Source organism: Cariama cristata, unplaced genomic scaffold (assembly GCF_000690535.1).
Source record: "Cariama cristata isolate BGI_N322 unplaced genomic scaffold, ASM69053v1 scaffold3955, whole genome shotgun sequence".
In the NCBI taxonomy this organism is placed as follows: domain Eukaryota; kingdom Metazoa; phylum Chordata; class Aves; order Cariamiformes; family Cariamidae; genus Cariama; species Cariama cristata.
This window is the reverse complement of record NW_009615651.1, coordinates 2,304-24,348: the sequence shown is the minus strand read 5'-3', so window position 1 is coordinate 24,348 and position 22,045 is coordinate 2,304. Positions and strand designations below refer to the sequence as shown.

Here is a 22,045-nt window from a genome sequence, read left to right as displayed (position 1 = left end):
CAGCAGAACTCCATAATCTTTCTTCCATATCAGTCAGTGACAGCTGTATAGATATTTATTGAAAGATAAATTTTAAGGCTACTTTAAACTTTCAAAACAGAGCACTATATTATTTTGATGAGGCTCTTGTTGGTAACAAGTGAACAACAAAAATGTGTGGGTATGGTTTAGATAAGAATCTCAAAAAGTCAGGTGTTTCACTAACCACAGACTTCAGCATTCCCTTTCTGGTTTCTCTGTCTGTTTCTCTTACCCCTAGCTGATTGCGGAATTGTGATACTGGCTGGTATGACTTGTTTTCACCCCACCATCCTTCCAGGCTCTTGCATTGCTGGACTGTTCTTACTTAAAATAACTCTTTCCAATAGAACTAGCAGGCTCTTTCCTTACCTTTTTTAATATTATTAGAGCTTTGGGCTTTAACTATTAAATTTGTCATCCCTCACGTTTGTATCACAGAAGTTGGAGAGCTGCATTGATGAACACAACGTTAACTGCAGTTTTGCATTCAGTGTAGAGGGTAAACACTGTTAGAACCACTGGAATTTACAAATTCAACTATAAAATCATGGCCAAAGTTTGTTCATTAGTAGAACTTCAGGTCTGTATTCTATCTAAATTAGCTATTGCAAACAACAGCTGGACAATACACCAAGATTTGTGTGTTAGCTTCTGTTGGATGACATTGATGTGGCTGATTACAAGAGGAGTATTAATGAGATCGCTGTCCAGCTCCAGTATAGTTCTGTCTCACATAAAATAACAAACTCTCTCTCCCTTTGCTTAAATATAGTAGAACAGGGTGAAGGGGACAAAAAGAGGCAGCCGAGAGAAAAATTTCAGGTTTTTCAAATATGAACATAAAGTTAATGCATCTGGTGGATTCTTGTCACTGCAGTGCTTAACCCCACAGTGCCTTAATTCTTCAAGTTTCCCTCCAGTATCAAGAAAGGCACAGCACTATTTGACACTCTTGATTTTTGCCCCTGAATGTATCACCACGAACAAGCATCCACCCTTTTCAAGTAATGTATTTGCTTAGAGTGTTCATGAACGCCTCATAAAGGTTTTGCATTAGTCAAAAAGGTATCATGCAAGGAAAATGTAAGTTTTTGTTTCACCCCACTAGATGGCCCTTCAGTGAAATGGCATGTCACTCCATTAACTGGCTTTATTGCATTCGTGTTTCTGTGTTTTATCTGGAGTGTTATCTTTACAGCATTAAAATGTGCAGTGAAGTTGAGACCAGGAAGGAACAGATTTAAACAGCATTGGGCAGTACTGTGGAATGTAGTAGTGGGAAAGAGAAAATAAAAAGCACTGGCAAAAAATTCTCCATTTAATAAGAATATACATAAGAATTGCCATTAAAGTGTTGTTTCTCTACTTTGTAGGAAGTTTGCAATATCATCTTTTTGCCTGGAATTATTACTGTAGCTCTTGACTTTTTCTTTTGGCGATTTTATATTCATGTTCTAGCACTGCAGCAGTTCATTACACATGAAAAAGTCTAATTCATTACATAGGTGGTGCCAAAAAGTCACAGAAGGTTCAAAATTACTTCTATCAACTCTCAGTGTCTGTTTGACGCAGAACAGATTGTTGTAATATTCATGCTCACGGGCATAGTGTCTTCATAAACAGTGCATCTTCAGTGTTTTCTTCTGCGTGTTTATATGGTTTCTATTGTGCCTACTTTCTGCTGTTTGAAATACAGAATGCTTACTAGGCAGTAGCGTTATATTGCTCCTTTCTGTAATAATCATCACCACAAATACCATTTCTCTCTGTAAAACTCTAGTCTTTTAATAATTACATGCTTTTCTCCGTATTTTAAAAATCCTCAGCCTGATTTCCATTTGGGCGTGAGCAATTATTTTCAGACCCATTCTCCATGCACATGTAAAGACCCATCTTAGCAAGTGGACTTTAGAGATGACATACTGAGCATTTGTAAACAACTGATAGTGTCTTAAAAATGTGGTCACTGACAGTGTGGTGCCAGGTAACATGGGCAAAAGTGAAGCCCACAGTTTAAAAGCTCCGTTCCGGTTATCTGCGTAACCCTGGGATTCGGTGTCCAATGTGAAATTGTGCCAGGGATGTGAGGAAGCCTCCTCCCACTGTTCCTTTTTGGGATGGTAGGAGTACCGGCCAGGCCTTCTCCTTTGTTGATGCTAAGAAGAGAACATACACTGGTGCCTGTCTGCCTGGCATGCCTTCAGTCACTGTTCAAAATAACTGAAAGTCTGAAAAGTTGAGAACTAGCTTACTGGAAGAGTGGAAACTTCTAAATCATTAAGGTCCCACTGAAAGGTTTTAATGTCTGCAAGAGTCTTCCCGTACCTTTTCGACTTAAGAAGTGGCAAGACCAGATGGTTATGGTACTCCAAAAGCGGCAGCCTTCAAGAGTGAAGAGTGGTTATAACAACTTGACCCTCTCAGTTCGTTATAGACGTAATGGAAGAGGTCGGTTTCAGGTCACCCCATGCACCTTTCCAGGTCCTGTAGACCATTCAGCTTTGCCTCGTGATCACATTCCCACAGTCAGCTTTAGGATAAAAATACCGTGATTCTCTGACCTCTTTCCATTACCCTAAGAAAATGATGAAATAATGACTTACTCGTGTATCCATCACTGCATCTGAATGGATGTGATGTGGGGTTCGGAAGACTTGGAGGAGATCAAATGCCTCCAGAGCTAGAATAGTGTTGTCTTACTATCTTCTTCTTAGTGACCTTCCCAGAAAGCACAAGTTGGAGTCTGGGAGGTAATTGCTGAGACCATTAATCTCCAGTGACAGGTTTTTGAGCAGTGGACAGATCATAGGACAGTGCTCAACAGTTGGTGTCTGCATGTCCTGCCTGGGAGGTACTAATGAATCCTACCAGTAAGAGGCTAATGCATTTCCTACCGATACTTCGTCAATCTCCAAAGGAAGGTCTACCTGGGTGTTACAGCCCTGCATGTGGCTGAGACTCATGCCGGGGGATGATGTGGGTGCCTATGGATGGGCTCTGCTTTGGAGACCAATTATTAGTTGAAATAATCTGCAGTGTTTCCTCCTGGAAGTAGTATTCTTCTATTCAAGTAATAGAGATTTACAGGTTTTGTGACTAAAGGTCAAGGGCTGATTAGAGGTGTTCCTCATTGATAGCTGTGGGGCTACGCTTTTGTGGCTACAGGTAGTCCAGTGTGACACAAATGAAGAGGAGCGCATGTGTCTCCTGGTGGCCAAGTGACAGGACCATAGCACTTACAGCATACCAGGTGAACACTCCTGCTCTTGGTGGGGGCTTCATATCGTCGCTCTGTACCTATCACAAGTTAGTCTGGCTTTATTTCAGTTGCTTTGGTTTGTACAGAGGTGCTGTATCGTACCAGCTTGGGCAACGATGGGTGTTTTTGGAAAATCCACCTGGAGCCTCTGTCTTTACCAGGCAGCATCTCCTAAAAATTCCAAAATTTACTTCTGTTCTTGAGACTCTCCTATTACTTTGTTTTTATGATCTGTGCCTTTCTCTCCAACTTAGGAATTATTAATAGGACAGTTATCCACCATAAAATGTTCAGAGTTTTATTCTCTGTACTAAAAATGTCTCCTTTCACTTAAAGCTCTTTTTTTGCTGGTTTAATTCCCTTAACTTTATAAAAGTTTCCTTTTGAGTCTGGCTTACTTATTTCTCCTGCTTTCCCTGTCTTTTGAAATGTTTGTTTTGTAAATGCAGTCAAACTTGGAGAAGAGAGAGGTTTGGGGTTGGAGATACAATCCTTTCTTAAATCACCCTATTAGGTCACAGGATTGGAAGCATAGTTCACTAAATAAAGAGACTCGCACAACATGGGTTGTACTCAGGCTTTTATGTGAATTAGCTCCAAACAGGCTAGAGCAAGTCATTTATTTTGTTTTGCTTTGGTTTCACCAAATGGAAAATACAGTTATGGCTGAAAATCAGCATACAAGAGTTAAGTAGTATTATTGGCCAAGCAATATATCAGTTTGTAATCTACAATGTCCCGTGAAGGAGGACGTGGTCTCAATCTTTACTTTGGGTTCATTCCCTGTTGTAGATTCAAGTCAGACTATCAACATCAATTTGACTTTGCCTTCACAGTTCATGCTTAAAGCCATCCCCTAGCAAACATCTTGCTTTTCAGATACCTTAAGCCTACTGCAGACAAACAAATCATGGAAATTAAATAGTAATAAAGCTGTTGTTAGGTTTGTATAATAAATTTTATCTACTGTTTAAATGGCAATTAGTTCCAGAAACTTGGCAATTGTAGCCATACAAATGATGAAATTGATTCCGGTCACAGCCTGTCTCTCTTTGGAAAGGAAATACCAGTAGTGTTTGAAAAATGGATTCTTAAGAACCTTGGTTTGCTCAAGGTGGCTCATATGTTGTATTTGGTAACGCACGGCATCTAGCTGGAAGAAAATAAGTGCAGCTTTTCCTTAGCCCAGATTATTTTCTCCACAAATCTTTGGAGCAGGAAATAAAAAACAGCTAATAGTTGTGGGGCATGTGGAGTTAGTTTAAGGAAAGCCGAATCCTGATCCTTCTGACCACCTCCTCTTTCCTGTGCTGTTTTGTCTATTCCTGCCTCAGAGTATGTCAACAAATTTTCTTTAAGCTCAGAAGATGCAGGGGGGTGGAAATAGTGATTCTTTCCCTGTCTCTTTCTGTCTTCGGGGTTTTGGTGGGGTTTTTTAGGGGAATGATTTAAAACAGATGTATTTTCCAAAAGATATACGAGTTTGTCTTGTAAAATATTTGTCAAGAAAAACAGCCTCAGGACCTCTGAACGTGATCCCAGTTGAGTTCTGGAGGTGTCACACAGGGTACTGGTTTTGTTACAGGGACGCAATTCTTTTGTCACACAAGTTAATTATAAATCAAGATAACTACAGAGAGGGCGGAGTCTGTTAAATAAAACTGAAGAGGCAAATGGTATATGTGTTTGAAAAGCAGAAAAATACCTGTGATTTCTGTATGGCTTATTGTTTGCTTCTGCTGTATGAGAAAACAGATGATTTTCTTATTTCTCCAGTACACGAAGTATGTGTTTTACATGAAGGAATAGAGCAGGTATCTCTTTCTTGATGACAAATGAAACACGCTGGATATATCCTGCACCTCCTCAGAAGCCATACACCTGAGGACAATAGTGCTGTCATCGCCAAGGCTTCAAGAATGTAATATATATTACAGGAACTAATTTCACAAATGACTCGGTGCTGCTGTATGCCACTGGATGTAGTTGATATTAGTGGCTGTGGTTATGGTCATCCTCAAAAACCAAAAATATTTCTTTGTGATATGAATAATTATTAATCTTAACTGAGAGCATAAGCTCTTTCACATTGCCTGAGAAACCAGTGGTTTTACTGTCTCTAAACTGTTTGGGTTTTTACATTACACTCAGTCACTGGAAATAGTTTTGCCATCTCTATCTGTCTGTCTGTCTCACAGTTACTTATTTTTAGACAATATGTGTTCTGTAGCTAAATAGTTGCAACGTCTTCACAAGAAATCTTGACAACATAGTTGCAGAACCCGTGTCACTGAAGTAACTTCAGATGATTAAATGTTAAATGATGTTTTCCTCACCCAATCTGGTTTATTAAGACAGAAAAAATGACAGCAAAATAAGTGAACCAATATACGGTCTGCTAATTAAGTATCAGGAGAAGTAAACTAAAACGAAATGCAACGTCTGCTGATTTCTTAGGTGCCGGACTTTGGAGTCAATTGCAGAGACTGTTGTATTGTGTGGTTTGTGAGGGCAAAAAGTTGAACAACTTTTTTATCAACTATTTTGCCAGTCTTGAAATATTTTTCTTTCCACTTCTTATTTTGAGAAAACACTAATCACATTCAGATTAGATAGGGTAATATGGCATCAATCCGTAGAAGTGCTGAACATAAACTTTTGACTTACGTGTAGTCTGGGGAAAAGGAAGAGAAATTGTAATTTTTTTCCATGGTGGTGCTCCATTTTAATCCCATCTACCACAGCATTTTTTTGAGTGCTCTTGGCTCTGTGTGGATTTGATGCTGCAGTCTGTCTGGGTTTAGAGATAGAAAGGTTTTGGTGGAAAAAAGAACAGACTGTCAGAGTGAGAGGAGACCCAGTTGAGGAATGGTCTGTGGAGTGCATTGGTGTACCTGGGAAGCACCTCGTTGGGTTCTTCTAGGAGGCAAAGTCTGCTCAAGTTGTCAGGAAGAAGGACAACATTTGCTGATGGCAAATCTATCAAGGACCCCAGAAAACGTCTTAATGAGGGTGCTTCCTGCTTTTGAAGGACAAATGTCATTCTGTTTTTGAAAAAACTCCCACATTTTTAGGGAATCTTGATAAATTTAACGAAAATGAAATTATGGTCAGTCTTTCACGTTACCATAAATTGATGGCTTTGTGAATAGAAGTCCAATAGTCCAATAGTGTGACACCTCCCCTGCAACTTTCACTTTGTCTGTGGGTGGCATTTTATATGCTTTTGGAGCAGTGGACTGCACTAATCATATCGTAAAGGCAGTTGGAGTTACATGTACTGTATATTTCATGCGTAGCAGCACTTGGATATTAGTCAGAAAACATGAGAGAGAGAGAGAGAGTGCACATGCTCCCTGGCCAAACAGAAAGGTAGAATAGATGATGATGGGGGCATGGGTACATCTCACAACTTCAACACATACTGAAGACAGAGGGGATCGTCCCCGTAGGAGCTGAGGTGTTTCTGGTTTCTCGCTCAGTGTCTCCCACAAGGAATCTTTATCTTCCTGATGCCTACATCAGCACAAGAACCAGCATTTCAACAAACCACCCTTATTCCACCTTTGGACACTTAGCGCTTGAAAGAGCGCACAATGTGTGAGGTCGGCACCTTCAACATCTTTATGAACCAGCGACCTGGCTTATTGAAGCATATATTTAGAAACTAATGAAATGACAAACAAAATTGTGTGATGCTCAGCATATATAATAAAACGTACTTATTGTCAATATCTACTGCTTAAAGGACAAGAAAACAATTTTTGATTGCCAGGCTTTACCAATTACTTTTAGATGAATCTGTAACGTGCACTTTTGAAACTTAAGTGATGGCTACACAGTCCTTTTCCTACAGTCAAAAATTCTTTTATTCAACTACTCCTGTTCTTTTCTTTAGGACAGTGAAAAAAAAGGATTTATGACTAGACTTTATGCCATCCAGGAGGTCTGTGTCAGTGTCCAGAATATCCTTGATGAAGTGGCTTCCTTCGGAGAAAGGATCAAGAAGTAAGTGCTGACACAGGTGCTGGATTGCTCTCCAATACTGTTCATATTTTTTGCGAGCTGAGGTACAAAGTGTAACTTTTCTTTTTTGAGGGGTACTCCAGTTTTGGATGATCCATCATTGAAGCTCATCTATATTTACTTGGCTTTGTGAAGGCCCCGCAGTTAATGAAAATACTGTCATATTAATTTTGGAATTTAGAAATGCATTAATTGGGGAAAAAAAATCAGAACTAAGGCTTTGAAGTAAAACAGGAGAATCTTGTGAGGCCTATACAGTAGTTATTTGAAATTAATAATAAAATGCAGCTTTGATAAAGGAAATGAGTGGAGCTTGATAGAGGTTTCAAATTTTAAGGATGCACGTATGATCAGTTGCTGGAAGTGTTGTATTTATGTGAGTTAGCAAAACCTTTCCTTCTGTAGTATTTGTAATTTGTAACAACTAGTACATGATATATAGGAATTGCCAATAAATTTAGGCCTTAGGCAAGAGAGGTTCTGAGATTTACTGCAGGAAGCTTGGTATATTTTTGGCATGGTCAGTGAACAGCAGCGTAAGGTTTGTTATTTCAGATCAGATAGGTTCCAGAAAGACGTCTTCCAGCCGTCAGCTGCAAAGCAGGGACAGGATTGACTTGGCTTTCTGCCGCTCGGAAGCTGAGAGCATCTCATCCTCGGCGGTTGAGAAGTTGGGAGCAGCGCCTTCGCAACTGCCGTTCTGCTGCGGGCAGAGAGATGACCCAGGACCCACATCTAGTTAGAAACCCTTCACAAGAGGCTTTGCTGTAAAGCTTCCATTGACACACACAGAGCATCTTACAGGAGAGTTAAAGCCATGTGTTCCCTTCTTCTGGGTGTGATCTCGGAGCATAAGGCACCTGTCTCATCCACTGCTGCTGCCACCATCCACAGTGCATTGCTGTTCCACACCTATGAGACCGTAGCCTGTGCAGGGGGTATGACCCCAAAATAAATACTGACTTCTGGAAGTGAATTTTAGGAAACTGATGCATTGGGTGGAGGAAACATGAGGATCATCTCTCACACTGTTCTACCTCTTTTTTTCTTTTTTTTTTTAAATCTATCAGCAATGGCAACCATATCAGAATCAGGATGAAGAGGAGATTGCCATTTATGCATTTAAGAGCAAAGTCCCTAATAGGAAAGCCTGAGAAACATTCCCATGGGGACACTTCCAGGCAGGCCATGTTCACAGCAGCAGAGGCAGGTGCAAGCGCATTATGTTGCACGAGTTTTCCAGACAAGCAAAATGAGCCTGTCTCTGAAAAAAGTCTTTTATCAAAAGGCTGTTCGTGGAAGTTGTCTTGATGATTAAGTTTTTCTAATTGTGCATTTTGGAAGTAGGGTTTGTTCTATTATATACCAGATGAGAGCAACAGAATTTTCTAAACTGAGTGAGACCGAATCTTCCTATAAATCTTTGTAATTTGTTCCTAAAACTATAATGGGAAACCTGTACTGAATGCTGTGCTAACACAGCACATAAGGAGGTTTGCTAAGTGAGGAGCCAGTGTTCCCACACATGGCGTGTCTGTGATCCATTGCACAAAGCCGAGTCACAGGAACATGAGCAGACCCTCAACCTTCTGTTCATCCCAAATGCATGCAGAAGAGGGGAAAAGAGCAGGTGTCCCCTGAGGAGAAAAGGAGTGATCCTGCACCAAGTGACACTAACATAATGTTCACTCTGGAGACATGTCAAAATTGCCAGGGAGAAAAGAAGACAAATAAACACAGGAAGCCAGAGCTCATTATGAAAAATATGGCTAGCAATTCAGATAATTGCAATTATTCAGCCAGAGAAGCCAAAATAATGTAATCACACTGATTGAGGATGTAGCTCGTGGTAATACTTTACAGAGTCTCATCAGGCTATTTAGAGCCAAAGCCACATTTTCCTTCTGGATAAATGTCGTGCCACACTTTTGACATGGTGGTGCCTTCATGGAACAACCCCCTTGAGCCAAGCTCCCTTTAACCGGCATTCCCGTGGGACATATATGTATCAGTTGGCCATCTGGCCTTTCTCTCTTCCCCGCACACAGAGGTTGGACAGCCACAGCATGGCTGTTTTAAGACTCCTTAGCTTTCACTTCCTCTGTGCCCACACTTCAGCCTCTGCAAAATGAGGAGACCAGCAGTTTTTTATCACAGCATACAGTTTGGGACCCTTAAGGGGGACTTTTTAATCTGGGGCTTTTTTGGAAAGGCAATGTCCTGGAACTCTGATGGGATCCCAGAAGTTCTCCTCCTTTATCCATAAAGAAATAATCTTTATTTTATCCGGAAGATGAAGTTTTCCTTTGCTTTTCCTGCAATGTACTTTATTGTATGCCACTCCCTCCTTTTTTCCTCCTTCAGTCCTTTTTCTCCTTTTTTTCTTTTCCCCCCACCCAGAGTGTTTTTGTTTCCTTCCTTTGGCCACTGCTGTTGCATTATCCCTGTCTTCAGGACTGACTGTTCTGCCCCCTCCTTTTCCCTAACTCTCCTCTTCTTGGATGAGTTTCCAGCTTTGCATACCCACACACTTGCCTTTTCCTCGACGTACCCCCCCCAGGACAGTAGGGCATCTGGCCAGGGGTTGCACGTATACGTCAGACAGAGGGAAGTGTCCCTCCTCAGCCTTTAACTGCTTGCGCTGTCCTTACCGTAGAGCAGGCAGGAGACAAAACAGAAACCCTTAGCAGTGCTCTTCTAACTGTTACATCCTACCTCTACACCGGTAGGGCAGAAGAAGAGCATCTGGGTTGCCTGCATGAGTACATTTGGGGAGTAAGGACCTGTGTGTGATTTGCCTGGTGCTGAAATTGGGGGTGAGCACTGACATTTCCAAAAAGCGGAAAAGCATCTCCTCTCATCTCTGCTGGGAGTGGGTCCAAGCCCAAGCCCAACCTGATGTCCAGCATCCATGCATTCGTTTGAAGTTTCCGTTTGTTCTCACTGATGGGAACTGGCACTTCTCCCCCTGTCCTGCCCATTATTTTTTTCTTTTATTGACTCTGTCGGGTGACCAGAGTTCTGACTTCTGTTAATTTTTCTTTAAGTACATTCAACTGGACTGTCCCATTCCTGAGCTGGCTGGCGATTGTTGCCCTCTCTGTGTTCACCATCATCCTGTATTTCATTCCACTGAGGTACATTGTCCTTCTCTGGGGTAAGTAAAGCCTTTTTTAACTGTCTGTGCCATTTAGAAAAAACTGGTTTTTAAGGGATGACTTACATTGTCAGTGCTTTTCTGTATTTATGGTCATGATGCTGCCCCATGATGGAAATAGACAGGTTAGTTAAAAATCACAACTGCGTAAAGATTTAGGCCCACCTGCGAAATGCATTTTTCTTGGCTGGCATTCTAGACTTCATCATACTATAAACATGTAGCCATGAGGATTCTTCATATATCGTATATCAAAATGTAGCTTTGTCTAGATATTACTCTGATTTATTTTCACCACTTATACACAAACGGAGGCATTTCAATCTATATAGTGCATTTAGGACAATATGCCTTTTTTACTGCAGTACTTTATCTTGTGAAAGTGTATGTAAACATAGCAACAAGAAACTTGTTTAAAGGGTCACCTTTAGTCGAACAGAAAGGTATATATGTATTTGGCTGGTTGATATTGAACAGAAACTGAGGGGGGCTAGGGGGTGGAATCATGATTGATCCAAGCTCTCACTACTTGTCCTTATATTTATTCTTTATACTGATTGTAAACAGCTACCATTACCACATCTGTTGTAAATAATGCTCCAAGTTTTCATTTGTACGTTTTTTACACATCTCGCACCACCACCAGCCGTACCCTCATTCAGTAGTGCAGACTTGTGAAGAGCACTGCCTCAGTTAAATCTGTGGCTAGATTTTCTTTCTGAAGAACAGAGTAACAGTCATGCCTTTGTAAAAAACTTTTGAATTCAAGAGACAATATAAAATCATTGAACTAACTCCAAAGAATATACTTTTTACCTGTCGGTCAGTATTAGTAAGATTCTTAGAGGGTCTTCACAATTAATTGTAGCAGAATACACAAAATGGAGAGGAACCAATAAGGAGGATTTGAACAAAAGTACTTCTGTGGAACTAAAAGAAGCAAGCGCCTGGGCTTACTTTCTTTTCCTGTCTTGGAATTCCACTTATTCCCACATACCCTATATCACTTACGTGCAACCCAGACTCTTTGTTCCCAAAATTTCATTCTTCCCAGCACACAGACACAGTGGTAGGCCTCTTGTTACTGAAGTTTGAAGTACTTGGTCTGTGTCCTTTTCCTGTCATTTTCTGGACAGGTCTGGCATTTTGTACACTTGCTTTCACACATCCCCTTGATTTCATGCAAGAACCTGAGATTATAATACCTCTCCAAGACCCACAAAATTATAGAGTCAGCGCTGTTGTTTGACGAGCTCCTGACATGTACCCCTGCGATACCCTGGAGGTGTCACACTCCCCCAGAAATGTCTCTGTTTTGTGTAAGGCAGAGCCTTGACTCCCAAACTGGAGTCCATGCCTCCCAAACCATGAATGGGTAGCATAAGCACAAATTATTGTAAATGCACCTTGCTTTCTTTCCCTCCATCTCTTCCCTCCCTGCCCACAAGTTATCTAGTCTATCTAGATACAGCTTCAAGCGCCTTTGTTCGCTAGAGGTTTCAGCTCCACGTTTCTCTCCTACGTTGCAGTTTAGGTGGCTTCTTATTCAGCAACTGTATAGGGATCCCTTCTTTAGGGACCTATTTCTCTTGCATCGTGCCGGGAGATGCAACCGGACAGGTACTGCATAGCTGCAGCTCCAGCAGTCCAGACTTCCTTGGGGTGAAATGTGTTCGCTCAGAGCCATGTTGTGCTGCGTGTAGCTTTGAGCAGCTGTCCTTTTAAAAAATGCAATATTCCAAACACATGCCTGTTTTCTCCATTACTGTGTGTTTCTAGCCTCCCCTGTGTATATACATTTCTTCATCGCATTCGTCCATCCTGCACTTGGAAGCAAATGACCTCTGTTGTCTGACTTCTGTCCATAGAAAAGTTTGAGCTGGTCTGTAGCAGCATCTGCCCATTTCGTTCTTTGGGAAGGCAGGGGTTTTTAAATGAAAATTCCTCCATGTTATGGCTCGTCTTTTGTATAGCAGTCTTTCTTCTGTGCATCCATACGGACGTGCCCTGGCAAGAAATTCTCGGTTCTTTCCCTCCTGGCCATGTTTCTCCCCATGGAGACTACTGGTCCTTGAACGCATGGCCATGGTGGAGCAGGAACCACCTTTGCACTCTAATCTCGTTCGATAAAGTGCAGAGTCCTGGTAACAGCTACAGCTGTTTATGTGGAAAAGAGTATAAAGAAAATTATTCTAATCAGAAAATTTTCAAGCTTTTGGAAAAGACCTAATCCCTTTGTTGTATTTTACTTCTCCTTTAGTGTCCCATCTCATCTGTTAATTGCTCTTCTTTTCTTGAGCCTTGACCATGATTTATTTATGCATTTACTTTCACGGGGTGACTGGTACTTCTCTTTATCAGATGTGACAACATGAGACTATATAAACTCCTGAATTCACTCCTGGGTGGTCCAGGGGCCACGTGCAATGAACAGTGGGGTAGACCTTGAATTTCTCAGTCACTTACTGATGCAAAGGATCTTCTTAAACAAAGGTGTTTGAATCTCAGATAGTCTTTCTCAACACACACTGTTCAATCACCAGTTAAAGGGATGGCAGCATCTCTTATCCACACTGCAGAACTGAGAATTCATGCAGTGGGAGGCTGTGGGTGTTATCGAGACTGCAGCTTGCGCACTCTGTCCTGAAGGTTTATGTCCTTGCGAATGCTTTCTGAAAGGCCTGGACACCGAAGACGTTGTGGAAGATAAACTGTATTATCTTATCTCTGATACAGCCTGGATAAATTACACAGAATGGCACATTTTTAATGCTGTCCCAGCTTTCTCACACTCACATGAGAGTCTGTGCAGTTTGTACTGTTCCTGCCCGTGTTTTAGACCTGTTGCCAGAGCCCATGGACAAGGTTCTCATATGAAAATTGTATAAATCTGACCTGGTATGTAACGATAAGAAAATTAGTCTAATTCAAAAGCCTGCTTTCTGCTTAGTTTGAGGAGAATTTTCTTGGTGCTTCTGACAGCCAATTGTCACTAGGCATTTTAAGACCATGGTGTCTAAGGGAGATGTTGCATCCCTTCTCTGCACTGCTATCAGCTCCTCTGTATCTGTCATTGCCAGACAGAGGTTTGTGTACACTCATCCTAAAACCTTCACATGGCGCAGACTTCACCGCTTCCCACATGCTTCACCATCCTTAGCATTAGGAAGATTTTCCTTATGTCTAACCTGAAACTTCTGTCCTGCAATTAAGCACATCCTCTCCGCTACGGAAATAGAGTACACTTTATTCCTCTCCTTTTTGCAACCTCCGCATAATAGCCACAGTTTCTGTTACTTTCAAAAAAAGGATTGGAGGAATTTGAAAATGTCCCTAGAACTTTTGCATTTTGAAGCAGAGGGAAGCACAGTAGCAGATTCCAACTTTTAGAGCCAGAGTTTACAGTTCATTCATTGATTAATTCAGTGCTAATGTCAGAGTTTGAAATAGATCCTAAAATCTTTTTTAGAACTTTGCCAAAAACATATATGGGTTGTGTTTTTTTTTTAAATGATGATAGTAACATTTGAACTTTCACTTCTGCAGGCATTAATAAATTTACAAAGAAGCTTCGAAGTCCATATGCAATTGATAACAATGAGCTACTTGACTTTCTATCCAGAGTTCCTTCAGATGTGCAAGTGGTGTGTATATTTTTTAAAGTGTCCTTACGGTAGTTAATTTGATATGTGGCATCATGGCTTTCTGGCTTTTTAAAACAAATTTTAAAGCAGTTATTTTGATTTTTTGGCACAAAGAAATTGTAAACCCAAGCTAGGGATAGTCTGTGAATCGTAAGAAGGCTGCTAGACCTTTTTCCAGTGAGAAAGTAGCTACTACCTTGGTTGTGCCTTTGAGGATCCATAGGAGCAACCAGTAAAAAGACAAGTATTTGGGAGATGGTAGCAGGTGCTAGAGTTTGTATTAAGCAGCTCCAGCACCATGTGAATCTGATTGGGATAAGGCGCTGTGTAGGAAAGGCTGGAGCGGAGGCAGTCAGGACACGCGGAGGGGGAATAGGAAGGTCAAATGATGGAAGAGCTGCACCAACATGGAGTCAGTGGCAGGCGGCTTTGTCCAGTGTCTCCTGACAGCACTCTCAGAGCACTTCAGCATTTCCTTTCATGAGGTGAAAGTTTTTGCTGTGGCCACAGTTCAACTGTGCTCATAAACTTTAAAAATAAACTGGTTATGAATTGCAGGCTTTTGTAATGCAGTACGCAATCTCTTGAGAAGGTGCAAGCATTAAGATAATGTCAGGCACATAAATCACCTCCAGTATCACAAAGATTGTATACTTTCCTTATTTCTAGGTAGCGTTTTCAGTTCAGAGCTGGTATAAATAGGCGGTATGGGTGCACGTACCTGCTCTGAATCTGATCCCCTCTGTGGTAGGCCTTTGAAAATAAAGAAGTTTTTAAGAAACATTGCAAAGAATATTCATCCAATTCATTAATGAGGATACTGTTTGTTAATGCTCACGGACAAAACAATAAAAGTAGCCGCCTTAAAGCTGATGTCAGCACACAGTATTACTTCCTGGCAGGATTTTCCTAATGACATTTTTCCTTCTTACTCTAGATGTCTCATTCTGTTGTTGTTGAATCACAGCTGCAAATCCCATGTAGTTTGACAGAGCGATAGTTTTCTTTCTTTTTTTTGCCCTGCTTGAAAAACAGAAATCTTTGTTTTTCTAGCAAGCGTCACCTGACTGGTTTCTTTCTGAACGTTGTGTTTAAACAGGTGCAATACCATGAACTGAAACAAGATCCCAGTCACAGCCCAAGCAAGAGGAAGAAAAACAATCCTGGCTAACCAACTTCATGCATCGAGGAGACTAGTGTCTGCTGGGGGAAGACAAAAGAAGAAGCCTACAGCCTAAGCAGCGTTTCCTTTCACTAAGCTTTTTATTTATTTTGCCTTTTTATCTAATGGGGAGATTTTGTAAATATTGTAAAAAGGCATTTCTTGTTGAAGATATATTTTGCACGGTAAAGACATTTGTCGAAGGTTTCAAGTAGGGTTTTTGCCGTTTGAGAGCCTTGTTAGAAACAGCGTAACACATTAAAGGAACCGATCTAAAATGGTAAATAGCACTGCTACTTGGTGGTCAAAGATACCTGAAATACTCAAATCATACTGACTAAATCTGCAGAAGGTGTAAATTTAAATCTGACTCAAAAATTCAGTCAGATTTTATTTGTGAGCATTAATATTTTTATCCAGTAAGTCACCATTACGATTTTCTATGTTTTATACATTTCAAGAGAAATACAATGTAGTGGAGCCTACTGCACTTAAGTTTTAGCAGATTTTTTTGAACTCCAGACCCTGATGTTAACTCCTGGTGCAACATTTTCCTGTGCAGTAGGGCTGCTTATAAGATAATGAGAAACACCAAGTGCAAATTTCTTTCTGGAGCTCCCAAAAGAAGTTCCTGCCGTTTTTATCATTCCATTGTAAGACCTAAAGATCTCTGTCTCTCTCAAAATACTGCCGGGTTTGTAACTGATTGCCTATCTGATTTTTCTATATGTACCAGTAATCTTCATTTGTACTACATAGTTTAGTGAATGAAGTTCATAGTTCTGCTGTAATGGAAATACTATCAAACTAATTCCATATTGCTTTGGGTGTCATGCTATGAACACCTTTTGTGCACATAACTATTTTAATATGGAAATCTTGCAGAAAATGTTTTTGCTTTCAAATCACAAGATCATATTAATACGCTTTACGATATAACACATTACCTGTTACCGATGTGAAATATAGTGTAGAGGAAAAAAATGCAGTTGTGGTAAAACTGATATACCGGGTTTATTTCCTTAGCTAATAATGTAGTCAGTTCTTCTGATACGATTGTGCCCTACTGCATGGAAACTGAGTTATTTTATAAATTACATGGAACATAGACGAGGAACGTTTACATTTCAAATGTCTTAGTGGCCACTGCATTAACGAGTACTTGGGGATATATTCTGATAGCTGCATGTAAGACTTCCATGCTCAGCTCCCCACATAGTGAGCAGAGACTTCATTCCTAAGGGACTACCTGTGCACAGCTCTTAGTCGTAGCTCCCGGTGACTTTAAAGGGGATTTTTGCCCAGGGGAGGACGGCAGGATTGCATCCTCGATGGGAGCTGTTCCTGTGGTCCTCTCCGGGCTACCTCTCATTGGTTGCAATTGCTGGTGAAGTTATATTGCACTACTCTGACAATACTTTTTGAAAAGACTTACTTAGAAATACTTTGCAAGCAAATGTATATATATTTGTCTAAAGAATTATATGTTAGCGGCATTGCTCATGAAAGATCATCCTGGATTTGTTTATTTTACAGATACGTTGATAGCCGGTTTCTGATGTGACTGTTATTTTATTCTTTCTGTTCATATGTTTGAAAGAATGCCAATCAAATGAGTGTTCTGCAGAAAGTCTTGGACCCAGATACGCTCTTGTTACATCACGACTTTAAAAGAATTTATTTGCAAAGCTTCTGTAACCACCTTTTCACTGTATGCTGCCTGAAGAGCAACATAGTATTGATGAAGTCAGAATCACTGATGAGCCTATTTTGTTTAAAAAAAGCCAAACTTTCGACTTGACAGTGTGCGAATGTTTGCTGCCAGTTGTCAGTTTTGCAGAGTTCTTTGATACACTGCAAGCCTTGTACCTTCTTAATGTTGCCCATCGGTCTGCGTGCAATTTCTGGTGTGTTCTTTGTACTCAATTTCAAATGTCTACTTTGGTGGTAATGTCTGAGTTAGTTATACACATTTACTGCATTAAACACAGTTTTAAGCTTCTCTCTACTAGGCATTAGGAAGCCTCTTTCTTTGAAGTCCTGTGCTATCATTTTCCCATGAGTGGTGTGAAGGGCAAGCGAATGAAAACATCGTATTTCTGTGTGCAGGTTTTCAGTATTTGAAGTCTCAAAACATTTAAGTGGAAGGGGCAGGGGGAGAAAAATATCTGCTTGTTGAAAATTGGTGAACTACTTTTAATGCCTCAGTCACTCAGAATCGATCTCACTGAAAATATAATGCACAGAGGCAAGGCTAAGAATGCATGTTGATTAAATATGATTCTCCTGCCCCAGCAGGACATTTTAAAATCACATTTTAAAATAATTTGTCAGTGAACCCGTTTTCACTATTTGTAGTTTGTCTACTCTGCTTTGTGTGGGAGGCCTCTGGGGAGAATCAGTCCTGCCTTACGCCGTAAATATTTCAACGTATCTTCCATTTGCAGATGGGTTCTGAAGCCAGTTTCTAACCTGTGAGATTTGCCAGGTCTTATTCCTAAGCAACTTGTCTGTTCATAAACAATCACTAAAGAATAATGCATCTCACGGTCATGAAACTCTTTCTGCTCTCAGAAAATAAAATTTAACAACTTTATTTGGGTCTGGTGAAAATGAGTAACTTAAGTGGGGTCCGCACTTAAGGTAGGTGTCAGAGCATTCAGGATCCATTGAGGCTAATTGTCTGATGGGTTCTAGTTAGATTTCTGCTGGTAACTCACAGTACTGAGCTTGCTTACCCTGTTTTCTTTTTGTAGTAAGGAACAACGAAGTGTTCTTCATGACAGCAATGAGCTTTAACTTGAAGAGCTACTGTACTGTAAGGTAGCATTTTAAATCCAACTGGAATAAACCCCAAGTTTTTTCTATTGCCAACAGTGGAATGATGAGAAAGTAGTTAAGCAGGATGCATACAGTGTATCTGCTCATGTGGGCCCTAGGAGCGTGTGCTCTACCAACAAGAGGAAGAGCAGCTGGACCTGCCAGCAAATGTACTACATGATGCTAAAGTTTTTCATTCCAGGATTTCATTGCCCATTTTAAGAGCTGGCCCAGCCTTAAACGGTGCCACCCAAGAGCACAAAGCAAAGGAGAGAAAGGAAAAATTACCTCTGTCATCAGCGCTAGGACACATACCTGCCACACAAAACGTAATAAAATCTTTGCAGCTGTCTGCCCATCAGCCAGGGATCCCTGCCTCGCAGGAGAAGGGCAGCGTCTGCCCATGCCTCCTTTCCTTGCTTGACTGCAGGAGTCTCGCTGACAGCTGGACACAAACTTCGTTCTGCTTCTCTTTTGAGGGCAAACTTTTTCCTCCCAACTGGGCTAATTTCCAGATTGCTGTGCAGCTGCTTCTATTAAAGACAGCTCATCTCCCCACTACCCCACCAAAACCAGTATATCCTTCTCCAGAATTTTTCTGAAATCTTGCAGAAGTGAAAAACCAAAGATTTCTACATCAAACACAGTTGCATTTATAGGTATTTTTCAGTGTGGCACACTGGATTTCCATTGCCTTCCGCCTAATTAAGGTACAGCATAAAAGGAGTGTAACTTCTGACTCTCTAAGGGGAAACTCAACTACTCCCAGATAAAATGCAAACTTTAGACATCCAACCTAGAAAAATGTGAAGGCTGTAACAAAGCATACTGTTCTCTGCTCTGTCACTTACCGAAGTGGGTGAAATGCAACTGGTTTAAAGGCTCATGCAACTGGTGAACCAGTTAAGGGCGAAGCAGGAGGAATGAGGGTGAGGAGCAGCCTGGAGAAGATGTAGACCCAGGGAGAGAGATTCACAAGGGCTCACCTCCAGGCAGTGCTCTCCCTCTGCACTCGGTGGAGAAGGAAAAGATCCTTCATACCAGAGAATTACTGTAGCTGTTGTAAACCACCTTCATCCCTCCATATTTCTCCACATTGCAAATTGAGCTGCTTCCATTAGCTAGACTTGGCCTTTGTTGTGAATACTGCATCCCTTCCCTTGAAAGCAGCTGCTCTCTCAGGAAAAGGAAAAAAAAAGTTATGTTAGCGCAGCTGCTGCCGGCTGTGGAAGATGTGAGCAAGTGTAGGTCAGGTCATCAGGTCAGGAGGTTGGATACTTAACTGCTGCAAGAGGCATGAGAAGTTTGATGCTTCTTTCGTGTCACAGTAATAAAGAGATGGCATGTTTCTCATAAATTAAGAAGTTTAGATCTTGATTTTTTTAAAAAAATCCATAAGCTATCATGATGCAAAATACGGACTAAATCTTAACTATCCATTGCACAAGACATTGCACTTCTGGATAATTTCTTTTTTTCTCTGTAAGAATTTAATGCTCAAACAAAGTCAGATTTAGCCAATTTCGAACAGGACACTTTCCTCATCAATGAATTCTGAGTGTCCAACTTATATTTCTGGAAGTTGACAATTGAGTTCTTTGACCAAAGCAGCCAAAAAGAGTATAACCGTGTTTTTCTCCTATTCAACCTTAGTAGTGAATGAAAAATAAATGTCAAAAACTTTTTTATGGTTTAGGTGGCACAATATAGAAGCCTGAAACTCTTAGTTATGAGTCATGCGGTAATAAACATTTTCCCATTTTAATATAATCGAAAGAAACTAAAAAGTGCTTTTCTCACTCAAGTTTAATTCAATTGCAGCAAATGATTAAAGGAAAGCCTAAAATGTTTATTGTTGATACATATTTTGATTAAACAATGCTGATGAGTATTTTCTGGAATAATTTAATGAGTCAATATTGCCTGGCCTGCTTTACTCTGCCATGAAGACACTGTCCTAAAAGTTTGCTTTTTGCATGGTTGCACATGCTCTTTTTTCAGGCATGTCACAAAAACCCCAAAGCATTTTAGATCCACAACTGATGAAGAAAGATCCCCAGTCAAAAGTAGTAAAGGAAAGTCAAACACATTGAACAATTACGCAAAATCATGGTCAAATTTGTAGGCAGTGTTAAGCGCTGGGCAGTTGCGCAGAAGAGAACAAGAGCCGCAACACGGGATCTTCCCATCTTTTCTGAGTGCGTGCCATTGCAATTGCCACAAGTAGCAGAACTTTGAAAAGCAAATACCAAACAAACATCTTGTCGTATCACGCCGTTGCTTGATCTTATGGGAAGAAAGGAGGAAAGTGGTTTAACAACTAACTTGTCACATTGGTAGTTTAATGCAGCTGGAACGCTTTCCAGCAGAAGCTCCTTAGCTGGCACGAACCCATTTTAATCTGGACCACAGCTCCTGTGGGCTGCTCTGAGCCTCTACCACCATTTTACCAAAAGATAACTGAAAAAGGGGGTGGCTTTTTGCTGAACTGAATGCTGGGAATTCTCTTTTTTTGTTTTACCACATTACAGGACTGCTCTCTCTAATTCACGTTGCGGCGCATTCACCATTTCTCTCACTTGCAAAAATTTACATCTCAGAAACCAACCTGCTCAATGCATGTCTATCCTTGAGTTATGACATAAAAGAAGACTTTTTACTGCCTCCTGAACAAATATGGTAACAAAAGCAAAAAATATGGGCCTTCCCTGCAGGGTTGCTAGCCCTGGGACACATAACAAGCTCGACAAGCAGTCGTACTCGTATCAGGAGGAGCTGTTGCTCACGGGCATGAGATAATGGCTTGATCAGAAGAAACGGTGCTGGAGACTAAAGCAATTCCTTCCCTCAGCTACACTTCTGTTCGTAAGGCTGAGGGTCTGTGAACACATCTATTGGGGAAGGGAGAAGAGAAACGGGGATTGTTTAAATAAATGGTTTACACATAAATTGGATAACCATCAAACACAACTTCCATTCTTGCAGGATTTTTTTTTTTTTTAAGGCTGGGATTTATTTAAAGGACAAAAGCCTCTGCACTGTGTTTCTAGAAGTAAATGTCTTTCTTAGAAGAAAGTTCAGTCACTGCAGTTTGCTGAGGCAGTGTACAATATTGGGAAGACTAGGCGACATCTGGCAAGGGGTGTCAAAGACAACAGGGAGGGCTTCTTCAAATACATCAGCAGCAAAAAGAAGGCAAGGAAAGACGTGGGCCCACTGGTGAACGAGGTGAGTATCCTGGTGACAGAAGGCACAGAGCCCACAGAATTACTGAACGCCTTACAGAATCACAGAATCGGTGAGGTTGGAAGAGACCTCAGGGATCATCAAGTCCAACCTTTGCCCTAACACCACCATGTCAACTAGCCGCCTTTGCTTTAGTCTTTATGTCTAAGGCAGGCCCTCAGGAATCCCAGACCCTGAAGATAAGAGAAGCCTGGAGAAAGGGAGACTTTTCCTTGGTCAACAAGGATCAGGTCAGAGATCATTTAAGCAAAAAGTGGACACTCAGAATTCCATAGGCCTTGAGGAGATGCACCCACAAGTGCTGAGGGAGCAGCCAGATGTTACTGTTGAGCTGCTCTCCATCATCTCTGAAAGGTCATGTAGAACAGGAGAGGTGTCTGAGGACTGGAGGAAAGCCAATGTCACTCCTGTCTTCAAAATGCACAAAAAGGAGGACCCAGGGAACTACAGGCCAGTCGGCATCACCTCCATCCTTGGAAGAGTCCAGCAAAGGGCAATGAAGATGAGGGGACTGGAGCATCTCCCTGATGAGGAAAGGCTGAGGGAGCTGGGTCTGTTCAGGCTGGAGAAGAGAAACCTGAGAGGGGATCTCATCAATGCTCATGAACACCTTCAGGCTGGGTGTCAAGGGGATGGGGCCAGACCCTTTTCAGTGGTGCCCAGCGACAGGTGAAGGGGCAACGGGCACAAACTGAAGCTCAGGCAGTTCC

General features: G+C 41.2%; 1 protein-coding gene across 1 annotated transcript in view; it reads left to right on the top strand.

Annotated features, from left to right (window-relative positions):
- MCTP1 (multiple C2 domains, transmembrane 1) overlaps window positions 1-15,278 on the top strand; it is a 131,148-nt gene extending 115,870 nt beyond the window's left edge. The window contains exons 13-16 of the mRNA XM_009699887.1: window positions 7,179-7,288; window positions 10,354-10,463; window positions 14,010-14,107; window positions 15,207-15,278. Of these exons, the coding sequence (XP_009698189.1) occupies window positions 7,179-7,288; window positions 10,354-10,463; window positions 14,010-14,107; window positions 15,207-15,278 (390 nt within the window). The remainder of the gene's footprint in view (window positions 1-7,178; window positions 7,289-10,353; window positions 10,464-14,009; window positions 14,108-15,206) is intronic.
- The last annotated feature ends 6,767 nt before the right edge of the window (window positions 15,279-22,045 follow it).